At 41.0% G+C, this 12,747-nt stretch overlaps 5 protein-coding genes across 5 annotated transcripts; 2 read left to right on the forward strand and 3 right to left on the reverse strand.

The window, feature by feature from the left end:
- Positions 1-375: 375 nt before the first annotated feature.
- K450DRAFT_250667 (uncharacterized protein) lies at positions 376-1,299 on the reverse strand. Its single transcript, XM_051590603.1, has 4 exons — positions 1,156-1,299; positions 1,002-1,086; positions 899-943; positions 376-837 (listed from the first exon to the last, which is right to left on the reverse strand). The coding sequence occupies exons 1-4, from the start codon at positions 1,232-1,234 to the stop codon at positions 408-410; spliced, it is 639 nt and encodes a 212-aa protein (XP_051442758.1). The 5' UTR covers positions 1,235-1,299; the 3' UTR covers positions 376-407.
- K450DRAFT_250669 (uncharacterized protein) lies at positions 1,205-1,915 on the forward strand. The gene is made up of 2 exons (XM_051590604.1): positions 1,205-1,488; positions 1,554-1,915. Exons 1-2 carry the CDS (start codon positions 1,261-1,263, stop codon positions 1,740-1,742), a joined length of 417 nt encoding a protein of 138 aa, XP_051442759.1. The 5' UTR covers positions 1,205-1,260; the 3' UTR covers positions 1,743-1,915.
- An 8-nt stretch (positions 1,916-1,923) lies between these two features.
- On the reverse strand, positions 1,924-2,983 carry K450DRAFT_250675 (uncharacterized protein). Its single transcript, XM_051590605.1, has 5 exons — positions 2,802-2,983; positions 2,673-2,731; positions 2,495-2,605; positions 2,170-2,427; positions 1,924-2,102 (listed from the first exon to the last, which is right to left on the reverse strand). The coding sequence occupies exons 1-5, from the start codon at positions 2,914-2,916 to the stop codon at positions 2,037-2,039; spliced, it is 609 nt and encodes a 202-aa protein (XP_051442760.1). The 5' UTR covers positions 2,917-2,983; the 3' UTR covers positions 1,924-2,036.
- Positions 2,984-8,945: 5,962 nt separating this feature from the next.
- On the forward strand, positions 8,946-10,444 carry K450DRAFT_250687 (uncharacterized protein). The gene has a single exon (XM_051590606.1). It carries the CDS (start codon positions 9,057-9,059, stop codon positions 10,077-10,079), a length of 1,023 nt encoding a protein of 340 aa, XP_051442761.1. The 5' UTR covers positions 8,946-9,056; the 3' UTR covers positions 10,080-10,444.
- Position 10,445: 1 nt separating this feature from the next.
- On the reverse strand, positions 10,446-12,686 carry K450DRAFT_250689 (uncharacterized protein). The gene is made up of 8 exons (XM_051590607.1): positions 12,477-12,686; positions 11,999-12,398; positions 11,693-11,919; positions 11,574-11,625; positions 11,464-11,504; positions 11,308-11,397; positions 10,748-11,238; positions 10,446-10,670 (listed from the first exon to the last, which is right to left on the reverse strand). Exons 1-8 carry the CDS (start codon positions 12,658-12,660, stop codon positions 10,581-10,583), a joined length of 1,575 nt encoding a protein of 524 aa, XP_051442762.1. The 5' UTR covers positions 12,661-12,686; the 3' UTR covers positions 10,446-10,580.
- Positions 12,687-12,747: the final 61 nt, after the last annotated feature.

Here is a 12,747-nt window from a genome sequence, read left to right on the forward strand (position 1 = left end):
ACGAACCGACTATGTAGTGAAAACGCAAGAATCTTTTTCTACATTGTCCGTGTTGATCACTCTATTAGCTACTGTATAAATAAAACAATATGAGTCAAACATTCACCTTATATGCGACACGAGTCCGCCAGAGTATGACAATGAAGTCGCTCTCAGCAATCAACTCATCCTCAGGCACAAGTTCTATTTCTTCTTTACTAATCGTACGCTAACAGACTGAATAAGCAAGTGGGAAACTTTATTAATAATATATTTTCTTCCGATAGTCAACTTACCTTCGAAAGAGTATGCCAACTTTTTCTAGACTCGTTGGGGAGTTTGATGCAGATCATACAGCTATCTAGATTGTATTGCAAGAGAGCAAATATGAGTATGTAATAGCTGAACAGGCTATACCATGGCCTGCTCTAGCACCTACCATCCTTGTTGAGAGCACTTTGACGGCCTATCAAAGCAATCTTCTTGATTCGAATTTCTCGATTTTTGACTGACCAAGGATCACGCAGGAAGGAGTCAAAGTAAAACACATACCGCCTTTGGCTAGGAATGGTTATCCCACGTCCATCATGTGTCCTTTCTCGTGCGTAGATCTGAATGGCTTCGTTAGGATCGCTTGTCACTTTCAATTTCAGCAGCAGAGCCGCAACCATCACTCCTGTGCGCCCCTTTCCAGCTTTACAGTGCACAACGACGACATTTTCAGGGTCCAGAGCTAAATAATCACTGGCATCCTCACAGAATTGGATCACCGTGCGAAGAGTTGGAGCTTGATGGTCTTTGAAAGCAAAGGTAGCACTAATATCAAATAAATCATTTGTGTATCCTTTCTCTGACCGGCTGCAAGGCTATAGATTAGTAGTTGTCATGGATGAACATCAAGAAATACACGGGAGCTCACAGGTTATACACCTTATAATGTTGTGGGTGGTGTTTGTCTAAAAACCTATCAAGATGTTAATACCAATTACCTAAACTTTTAATGCAGATTTAAAAGCATGTACCGCTTGACTTCTGGATATGTGTTTCGGTATAAACCCTCTATTCCGCTAGAGGGAAAGGAAGTAGCTATAATCCTATCAGTGATATCTGATTCGCCCAAGAGCTTTTACGTTAGATGGGAGCCAACTGGACATGTCGAGTTAAATTGGTACTTACAGCTCAGGTCAAGATCAAAGTCTTGCACTACTAACCGCTTTCTGTTCCCGGATATTATACGCCGTATTCCATTGAGCATCGAGATTTTTGCATGACTTTTCGGTAATGCCCAAGACAAAGTCCGGCAACCCCGCTCTCAGTCAAATTTATAGCACTCAATTTTTTTTTTGTTTGCAAAAGTCAAAGAAGCTCTACTCAATGTCCCTCACAACAATTTCACCAGTCCGATTCTTTTTTCGAGCATCACAGACCATTCCATCAGTGACTCATGCTAGGGCTATTGCAAAGGAATTCAACCGATTTGGTGAATTACTAGAATATAAATTCATTCGGGTAGGCCTTGTCACCTTCTGCACGTCTCTGCTTATGTTCCACTAATAGTCATTCTACCCTACCAGTGCCCAGAGACACACGCCTATCTCAACTATGGATTTGTCACATTCAAAGACAAAGCACATACCCTTAAAGCGATATCGGAAACAGGAGGGTTTTTGAAAATGAATGCACCTTTCGAACAACCCATCGATGTCAAGCTTGAGAAAACAAGCCTTCGAAATAACAACCCGTCAAAAGACAAGTCCAAATAAACCATCATCATTCCAATAGATATAGTCAAAAAATCAACCTTCTCATTAATATAAAGAATGTCATACATTACATGGCTAGTAGTGAGGCTGAGCAAATTGGGAAAGGAAATTCATAGTAAACGTCGGCATATAGGTTGCTCAACCGAACTTGCTCCAGATAATGAGAACAATGAGTGCAATGAGAACAAGGATGATGGCAACTGTAATCATTTTGTTGGTGGCCATGCTGACGTCAAGAAGTTAGCAACGTGTGGGTATTCTTTGATAAACTACCTCGTCAACTGCGGTGTTTACTTACCGACGAGCCATGCCCTTCAGAGTCTTGCTTGCTTTATCAATATGGGAGTCAGCTTCCGTCAACTATTGAATGCACATGGTCAGTCATTTTAAAGTGGTGTAAAAGATTCAAAATGGGGAAAATGTATACCGTATCTCTTGATCGGAGGATAGTCTCTCTCTGACCCTTCAATGTGCCCAAGATATTAATGCCCACGTTTTCGGTCTCCAACGCCAATCGATGACTATCTTGCAATCTTCTGCTAGATTCACCCAATCTATCAGTTCCAGTGAGCAATCTTGAACGTTGATCAACAGTAGAAGCATCCAAATCTCCATCACCAGATTCCAAACCACCGAATAACTCTTCCCTGTTAGAAGAAGACGGCATTTGAGCGGTTGCACGTCGCTGAGCCAAAGATTGGTTAACATAATAACCCGCAGTATTTGAATACGTTTCTAATCACATTACATACCAAATCTCTTTTGGTCTTTTCAAATTCTGACTTGAATAGTCTCAACTTGGTTTGGAGACGTGTGCGAGAGGCGGTCGGGATATTGAGGATCTCCATCTCCATTTGGGCAATCTGTAGGATGCATCAATTAGCCCTAATTTCCAGTTGAAGACTCTAAGCTTCGTCAAATGTATCTTACAATTTCATCAGCTTCGTCAATTTCTCTTTCAGCGGCACGTACGGTAGCCTTGCGCTGCTCTACATGTGAATGGATTGTTTAGCCATTTGTCAAGTCCGCCAAGCAATTACGTTTGGGTCAAATAACAACCTCCACTTTGGTTAGGTATCTGTTTCTCTATCTTGCTGCGAATGGTATCGCAAATTGTGCTAAAGTCTTGCTCATAGCTTATGAACAAATCGGATCCTTCGTTCGACGATGTCATAATGAGAGGTTAAAAAAATATGACCCATAAGCTTCGAGCTCAGGCTGAATTTTTTTTGGCTGGCGGGCTGGCTGATCAGGTTTTCGCTGCTGCGATTTCTGTTCTCTAAAAATTTAGCCATTTCCTTCTCACTTTTGCCTATTCTCATGTGCAGCACTGCAAAATAATACATAATATTTTGAAAATCCAAATCGAAGAAGCTAAATGTGTTTGTTTTTCTAGCACATGGTAAGTTATGCGGTTGAAGCTATACCGATGTTGCAAACTTGAGGGCCAGGTCGTGGTAATACTAAATGGGTTACCACGGCAGATATTCTCAACAAAATGTTCATCAATCGTACAAGTAAAATATAAAGTGGCTGTTATAATTTTCTAGTCTTCAATAGTCCCTACATAACTGATCTTAGTCTTGCGTTAATATGAGAGAGTTGTTCACATATCAGTGACAGTGAGTGAACCCTAGTACTTAAGACTTGCCACACGTAATTTAAACGTATTTGTATTGAATGATATCTTATTACTCCACGAGAAGCGAGAGAGAACCTTATATATTACTTTCCTCCCGATTTCAGTATCAAAAGCGCATCAGACTACCAATCGTGTTTGCTGTGGTATTAAGTGGATTAATTAACCTCATCCTATTCCACCCGCCTTCGTACAGCGTCAGTTAATGACATGGCGGGGCGGACGGACAATATTCCTTTCAGGAGGTGGCTTTGGTCACATTACTGGCCACGACCGATGTCGTCAGCAAAATAGTATACCGCTTACGACATCTTTCGATGATAAAGTGAGCCAGATAACTTGGCGAGCAGGGGGGATCATGCTACGAGAGTAAATAATAATCGAAAGGGCTTGGGAATGAAAGTCAATGATAGAAGATGGAAAGATTACACGGAGTTCACTAGAAATTTTTCAGCTACAGTCCAATTCGTAATGCTACATTCTTGCCGTTGCGCGTAGTGAAGGAAAGTGTCTGTAATATAATGGAAATGAATTCAGGGGTAGCCTATATCCTACAGAAGGTCGGTTTTTTAATACATTTATGCATCAGGATGCTTTGGGGCTTGACATTATTGCTATTTTTTTTCTTGTTCTTTATTTTTTAATTTCAATTCAGTGAGAGGGGGTTCCAGGAGATGTACGAGAGTCTGAGTTCTTGATTTCGGTCATGTCACTGCCTGCTAGTGAACCAATTGGCATTCAATTAGAGGTTATATTACTGTTGTTGATTTGGGTTCCGTCCCAAATTTGTCTTTTTCTATTATGTTATGAGTGTTATTGAAAGTGCTTTTATCTTGTATGTCCAGATATGGTCAAGGGGTCTTTGCTATAGAGATCAAACGTGCAACGGTTGGTCTGTGTGTTATTTTTTTTTCTTGGTCTTTATATCACTACCTGTCCTTTGGATGTCTCTACTTTTCTTTCTTAATAATCGAGTTCACTTCAATCATCCATCTTTAATTTTCTAAGCCCTAAACATCACTCGACTTCTAGCCGATTCAAATAAATTTACGACTAGTACGACATGCTTGCCTGCGCACAAGAATTTTTCTTTCAAGATGAAACTACCGATACTCTACATCAGCAACAACAGCAGCAGGTAGCTTATGGTTCATCGGAAATCAATCAAAAGGAAAAAAAGGTTAAGAACCGCAGAGACAGTGGTCCCAATAATGAAACCATTATGACCAACGGAAACAGAGAAAAAGAGGAGGTTAGCAAGGAAACAGATTGAATACCGATATATAATGCAATTTGATTAACAAAAAGAACAAAAACAAAAAAAAAATGCATCTAGGTTTGGCCACAAGATGTTGAAGCAGCTTTTGTTGAAGGTTTGATATTTTATGTGATGTGTTGATTCATCATCATCCTTCTTACAGCACACTAATCAATCGTCATGTTTGCAGCGCTTGAAGCGATTCCAAAATTGGGAAGAAGAAAGATTCTCGTCAATGGAAAACCATGTGGTAGGTAGATCCACCATCCATGTTTTATGTCAAAAGAAGCTTGGCTTACTTACTTCTTTTGTACTTCCTACATAGGCCGTAATGAGTTAATATCGGATTATATATTTCGCAAAACAAACAAAATCAGAACAAGAAAGCAGGTTTCCTCTCACATTCAAGTGCTCAAAAATACGCGAAAGGGAGACTCCAACTGTAAGCTGCTCTTCTTCATATCAAAAGTGCTACTATCAGAACCATGTGACTAAAATGATCTGTCAATTACCTTTAGTTATGCGCCTATTGACAGATTCTGTTGAGATTGAAGATGATTTTACTCCAGCACCTGAAAACGCAACTGGCTATTTATCATCAGAATCTTTCACCTCAGACGACTCTTCTATTGATTCCTCTCCATCTCCTAACGACTATGTCTTTGAATTCATGTATGGCGATCCCAATGCTCATCATTCAGCAGCCCCAATGTTCGATCTCAAAGGCCAAATGTTTGAAAGAATCAACCACCAAATGGCCGCCATGAAGCAGGAACCTTTGCTCTTAGATAACAACGGAAAGCACCAATACAAGATTCCATACAATGGATATGTCGCCGCCAACTCAGCTATGTCGTCTTTTGGCTTGCCAAATGATTTGATGTCCAACTTTGTGATGGCAAATGGTCTTCCTTCCTCGATATCTCCTTCAGCTATATTACCACAAACACCTTGTTCCATGACCGATTTCATGAGCCTCAACTTCCAAAATAACGCACGCAAAATCAAAAAACCTTGCTCTACTGGAATACCAAGAAAATCATCCATCACCATCGCTAAACGAAAATCCTACAAAAAGAAGGTGGAAGACGATTGTGTTAACGACATGGCAACCGACATGGAGGCGACTAAGTTTCCTTTATGGCCAAATTACTTTTGTCTATACCTTGAATATTCCCTTCCTTACGATCCATCGGTATGTTTTTGTTTCTGCTGCTGTCTAACAACGGGCATTGGCATATACTGACCTTCCATAAATAGATTACGGTCTCTCACACTTTGGCACAATTGCCCCATTGTTATCCAAACTGCCTTCCAACTATCGACATACGATCCGTTTCAGCCGATAAATGCCCTCAGGTGGAAACTCTCCAAAAATATCAGCCTAATATTACCCTACTTGCAAAGGTAAACATCCAAACATCAAACGATACCCAGGTATTCCATGTAACTAACTGGTTTTCTGCTTCAGATGAAGCTGGATCTGAATCTCAATATATCCGATTTTGTATTCAATAATACATCTGTCTTGGAATCAAAAGAACGACGAGCAGTCGAATGTACGACGGTCATTTACTCATTCGGAAACGTTGTTTTGGAAGCTAAGGAAACCCAGCAAGCTCTCTGGGTAAACGAGGGAAAATACATGTACAGCTTTGAATATGTCAACCAATTCTTTGATGCCTTCATGAAAGGAATCAGAACACTGCATTCCTGGGATGAGGTTGATATTGCTATTAGCAACTTGTGTATTGTTCAGGTAAGAGAGAGAAAAAAAGAAGCATATGGTGCTGCATTCAAATTGACAACCTTTACTAATCTATTAACAATACAGACGTTTACCAACTATGATACCTGTGCCGATGATTGTGTCAATGGAACCACACCTACGATGGAATCGCCACTAGGTAGCGCTGCGGATTGCATGCAAAATCCCAGCACAAAGGAATCTTTAACGCAAAGTGAATCCAACTCAAACTGCTTATTGGCCATGATCTATGAATTCGAACGGGGGAACGGAGCAATAGACATGTTCGCTGTAGGAGATTCACTATCTAGTGAGACTCTTAACGTTGGAAAAGACCTGGATTTCCTTGGAGATCTAGAGGATATCGATCACTGAAAACCCAAAAAAAAAAATCTATCATATGCTAAAGCCGACTCTTACACTCAACCAACAAACATCCCAAAGTTAAAAAAATCAACACTCACCTTACCATCTTTCATACACACCATTTATGCCACCCGCCGACCTACCACTTTTCTTTTTACACAAGCCAACTAAAACGGTTGTCGTCTTTACATATGTTTAGTCTTGCTATATCAGCAAGACTATGAGGGCCCGTTTCATTTCTATCAAGATGTTAAATTACAATAAGATCATTCTGGATATGACTATGGAAATGTATTTTCTTATATTGCTTTTACTGCCACTTCTTCGATGTACATATTTTTTCTTTATACCCCCGTTCTTAGTTTTTTCAGCATGATATGACAATAATACAATAGTATAACATGGACTTCTTTCCCATGATCTGCTTATGAATTTTAGCGGGCTTGTAAATTTGTTCGTTCGCATAAAGAATTGCATGATAACTGTCAATGCACCGGTTGAGTTTTTTACGCAGAGCCCGCGCCCACGGGTAACCGTCCCACTCCGTCATTTCCAAGAATTTCCAATTTTAGGGAACAGACTGGATCACTGTTCAAAGATGCTCGCTCAGAACTACGCACCTTGCGTACTAGATCTCGTCTGTTGTAACAATTAAATTCAGTTAATTGTTTCCCACGTATAGGATCATATGTTGGCGTTCGTTGTAGCGATCAATTTGACTGAGCCTTTTGTACAGTTAGGTTGGAGAACGTCATTTTTCTTTTTCCACAGGGCACAAAATTTATTGCGCAGCTCAGTGAGAAAAAGAAATGCATCGGTACACAGGCCAAGACATAGTTAATCCGAGTACAGGCACGGGGGATACTATATTTACTACACGGGTACAACTGACAGTTATCTTCAATATCTCACGAGAGAATACAATGAACGGGCTTTTCTTAACCATGGCCTGATCGCAGTTTCTATCGCCGCTCGGAAGGTTCTACGCTCTTAAAAATTTCCCAAAGGAGATATCTGTTTTTTTGGATTAGAACACCTTCATGTCAGCAGAAATGACTCAAAGGCTCTAAGCAGGTCAATGAGGAAGCAAAAGTTATCTGCACACATTGTTTACGCTCTGATTCATAGAAATCTAAATGCGTGATAGCTTCCATTTTGGATAGCCATGCGTATGCGATGTGACAGGTTTTCACCCGATGGCATTTGAAACTTCCCCATTGACAAGATAGTTGTCGGGCATTAATTTTTTTCTTGCCCTTCACCTGACTTTTCTTCTAGACTTTAAGCTCCCGATTATTCAATGTATAAGTTTGCCTCTTGTGCTTCTCAAGCAATCTCTTTCACTGCATATTGTTTATATTTACGCTTCTCACAATCCAACAATTCACACAAAGTCCAATATGGAAGACAATGGTACGTAGTGCAACGTACTACTTTCCTTTTCGTGATAGAGTTTAACGCTTTTTGACATTTAGCTCCAATAATACGTTTAGCCTCTGGCTTTGAGCCACGACCCAAGAATGGGGATATATTGATCTCTGATAACAAGAACCCCATGGGCAGTGTAGTACAATGCTCGTCGCTTGTTGGTTCTGATGGCACTGAGATTACCGTTATCGTGCAATCCGCCTTGACCGACACCAATTTCAAAATTGCTTTTGGCAGCTTCATCGTTGAGACCAAGCAGATGTCAACAATGAATTTACACACCCTCGTTGCTGCTGCACCTAACCATGTACTCACGCAATGCAATACCTACTCCGTACCCGTATCCGTCTGTGCTTACAAAGGCAATGCGGCCATCACAACCTGGCCTGTTGGAAAGTTCAACTACGTATCAAATGGTATTTATCCTAGCTTATATATTATTAATTGCCTACTATATCACCAGGTCAATAACACATAATTATAGATAAAAGAAGAAGAAGCTCATCTTTCAACTATGGAAACAACAGAGAATCTCAAGATAATATTAACAAGCGCAATAGTACCGGATCCCTTCCCAAAGGTATGTTATTTGCATACCACATATGACGTATATGCCATGTGTAGTGAACTAAACGCATTTATTGCACAGTTGATGTTTACACCAACCCATCGTATCCTCAAATGTATCAAAATATGGGTAATCCATCATATCAGAGTGAACAAATGCCTACGCTGTATCAACCATACACACCAGTATCTGATGGTAAGAACATTTATTTTTTTTAAAAAATTCTCGGGAAAACAAAGATTTCTTAACACTTTGGCATTCTAGACTTTTCCCTTCGGCCCAATGATCAAACCCAGACGGGCCAATCCATGAATTATGACCAGTTCAATCAATCACCTATGGACTTAATGAACCAAAGCAACAATGACTTGTCTAATGTCACTCTGTCAGGCATCAATGACATGTCCATCTTTGGAAACAACTCGGATGTCTACCAACAGCAGCAACAACAAAATGGCTATCCTTATAGGACAAATCCAAGTAAACCAAAATCCCCCGTTTACAATGCTGAAAAGATCAATCTTGACATTGGTGGAGATCTCAATACCATGGCACATGGTTGGACTCAGGAGGAATGGACCAACCGTAGACGTTTAGTGCAATTCTGGCGAACACAGGATGGCTCCCACATCACATGCGGTTTCCAACCAGTCTCTCAAAACAGCCGCTTGCAAGGAAGCATAGTTGTTTCTTGCATCTTTTGGGAGCAGAAGAACGAATGCTACATTACATCAGTTGATTGCATTTACCTTTTGGAAAGTCTCATTGGTGTACGATTCAGCATTGAAGAAAAGAATCGAATCAGACGCAATCTGGAAGGATTCCGCCCTGCCACCGTCAGCAAGTCAAAGCCCGACAGCGTTGAGTACTTCAAATTGATTATGGGATTCCCCAATCCTAAGCCTCGAAACATCGAAAAAGATGTCAAAGTTTTCAAATGGAAGGTACTACCTTACGCACTTAAGAAAATTGTCGCAAAATATACGTCAACCGCACACTCTCTTGATCGCCGATCCCGTAGTCCTATTTCACACGGACACTCCTCTTCTGATCAAAACATGAGTAACCAACGAACCCCATCGCCACTTCTTCGACCAACTGGTGGTCAATCCATGACATCTCCATATTTAACCCCCACTTACGGACAACAAGACATGCGTCGTCTTTCCAGCGAAAATGCGATGCTCGATCAAAATGCTCTTAGCCCACAAAGCATTCAGAACTGGTCAAGATCTCCAAGTCCTATGAACATGCCACTTCCCTCCAATCAATCGCTCAGCCCCACTAATTTGGAGTTCCCAGCTCAAGCTTTCCAAACTTACCAATCCTAAGGAAGACACAACACGTGCCGAAGAACATCCACCTGTCTATTTTGTAACTATTCAATCCACTTTTCCGCAAATACTCTGCCATATCAAAATTCTCGTCATATATTTCAAGCGTCCTTCCTCAGCCCAACCGTATTGAACAAACGGCTTGCTCCAACATGAAATTCGAAAAACACACTCTCGTCAGTATATAGTTCATTATAGACCGGATTTAATTTACAATGATTCAGTACCACGATTACATCTGTTCTATATTTTGATCCTTATAAATGTATATAAAAGTCGTTCAAAAACAAAAAACTTCCTTGCACTTCTATTTCTCACATAATCGCCATTCTTCCAATAGCGATGCCCACTGCTGCACCTGTCAAACATTGGATTGATCGTCGGTGATCCAATGCAATGCCAAACACAAAGCTAACGCCTGCCAAGGAAAAGGTACAGTACATCGAACATTCAGAATTCCTGATGGTGTTAGTACAAACAGTAGTACGAATCATGCGTTTATTTGGGCTTCTGTTGGAAGAATGACAGTAGATTTCTGGTGCCAGCAGCAGGATCTTTTTCAATTTTAACCTTCTTTCGTGGAGTTGACTAGAATTGATATGTGAAACTTATCAGCAACATGTTTCGTCGATGCGTGCGTGGTGTTCACAGGTACATTTTCTCACCTTGATCTTCTTCTCTGCGCCTACAGTCGCTAAATTCTCCATGAGCTTGATGCCTTTCTTCAGTCCTGTAGGGATGGCTGCAAGGGCGAGTTCGTCTCGGCTTATCCACTGAACTTGATCTGTATCTTCCACATCATCGATACTGTCGGCATCAATTTCCAGGTATTCCATGTGGTATGTTTTCCGGATGTGGGAAAACAGATGCACAACGCTGCCGAGCTCTGTTCGGCGCAAGATATTGCAACTGTCTAAATCAATATCAAACGTAGTCATCAGGTGCTTGCCCATGATGGCCTGTCTTTCATCACTGTCCTTAGCAAGAAGCTTTAATGTGGGAGACCCTGATTTCTGCTCGGGAACATAATCATCTTCGCTATCATCGCTGGACACAACTGCTTTGGACGGTTTTCTCTTCTTCGCCGATTTCTTCTCAGCAACACATGTTTCGTTAAGCTCAACGGAGGGGAATTCCCACAGACCAGCAAGTAACCCTTGAAGGAAATCGATTGGTGTCTCAGATCATTGTTTGACCCATGTTACTTTATTCTATCTTCCCTTACCTGTCTTGGGTCGTTTCACCAGCAAAAATTTGGAGTCCAATGGGTTTTTAGAGTCCGCAGGTTTTTTCTCTACTATGCATACAGCACATTCTGTGGCAGAGAAGGTTAGTATGCTGGTCAGTCCAATACAAGCTATAAGCTACAAGTTCTTCGTACCTTCTTCCCTTGGAGCCTTTTTTACAGCTTTTCTAGGATATCTGTCAAACGTATAAAGAAAATATAAGCTTACATAAAATGCAACCATTCTGATACCAAGTGGTTCTTACCTAGTAACGCTGAGTTCATCATCAATGTCGTTCGGAAGACAAACGTGACATTCTGAAAATAGATGATTATGGAATGAGAAATCCCGTCGTTCGTTCGATCATACACTGGGATACACTACCTTCAATATCAACTTCACTTTCGTCATCGGATTCATCCTTTACCCGTTTTTCAGAGCTCAGTAGTTTCTGAGTTGATTTGACCTCCTCCAAAGCTCTGCAATTCTTCTGCACTGGACAATGTTTGCAGTCTGGCTTTTGAGGTGTACATAAGGTTGCTCCTAGTTCCATCAATGCTTGATTAAAATCACCTGGTCGATCTTGCGGTACCATATAATCTGCAAGAGCCCTGCAGCACATAGGAAGTTGAGCAATCTGGAACCAGAAATTTACGCCAAGGAAATCTGACTTAACACCTGCATACTTACCATTGTAACTCTATAGTACTTTTGCCCTTTGGATCTCCTCCAATAGCACGCAATCGACTATATACGCGCGCAATGTTACCATCAACAGTTCCAGCTTGCTGTCCCCATGCAATGGAGGCAATTGCACCAGCTGTATATCTTCCTACACCAGGGACTTTCTCTTCCAGACTTTTGGCCGTGTTTGGAAGCACTCCGTTGCTTTCTCTGCATATCTTTTGAGCACCTTCCCAGAGTCGCCTTGCTCTCGAGTAGTAGCCAAGACCGGCCCAGAGTTTATTCACCGTCTCAATGTCGGCTTTGGCAAGGTCGTGTATAGTGGGGAAGCTGGTCATCCACTTATTATAGTAGGGAATAGTTGTTGCGACCTGAGTTTGCTGTAACATAATTTCGCTAACCCACACTAAAAGGTAAAGAATCATGAGACAAAATATTCATATATAAACTGGTAGATGCTGCAATGACCATCACAGAGTCATACCTTCGTAGGCACGTTGAGCACGCTGTTCTGTATCCAATGTGTGATCAAATTCTTTTCGCCATGGTAAATGTGTACGTTTTTCGAGGTCAAACCATTTTAAAAGATCTTTTTGGATCTGTTGCCGTTCAATCTCGGAAAACTTGTGGTATGATGCCAAGTGTCTATGTAATTTAGGAGCTGTCATTAGATGGGTGAGGGGTAGACACGACGCGAGAAAACCTTGAAAAAAAAATTATTTCCTCACGTTTTTTTTTTGGCGACAGACCTTGCA

The sequence above is a fragment of the Umbelopsis ramanniana genome, assembly GCF_025399195.1.
Source record: "Umbelopsis ramanniana AG unplaced genomic scaffold K450scaffold_46, whole genome shotgun sequence".
NCBI classification, from domain to species: Eukaryota; Fungi; Mucoromycota; class Umbelopsidomycetes; order Umbelopsidales; family Umbelopsidaceae; genus Umbelopsis; species Umbelopsis ramanniana.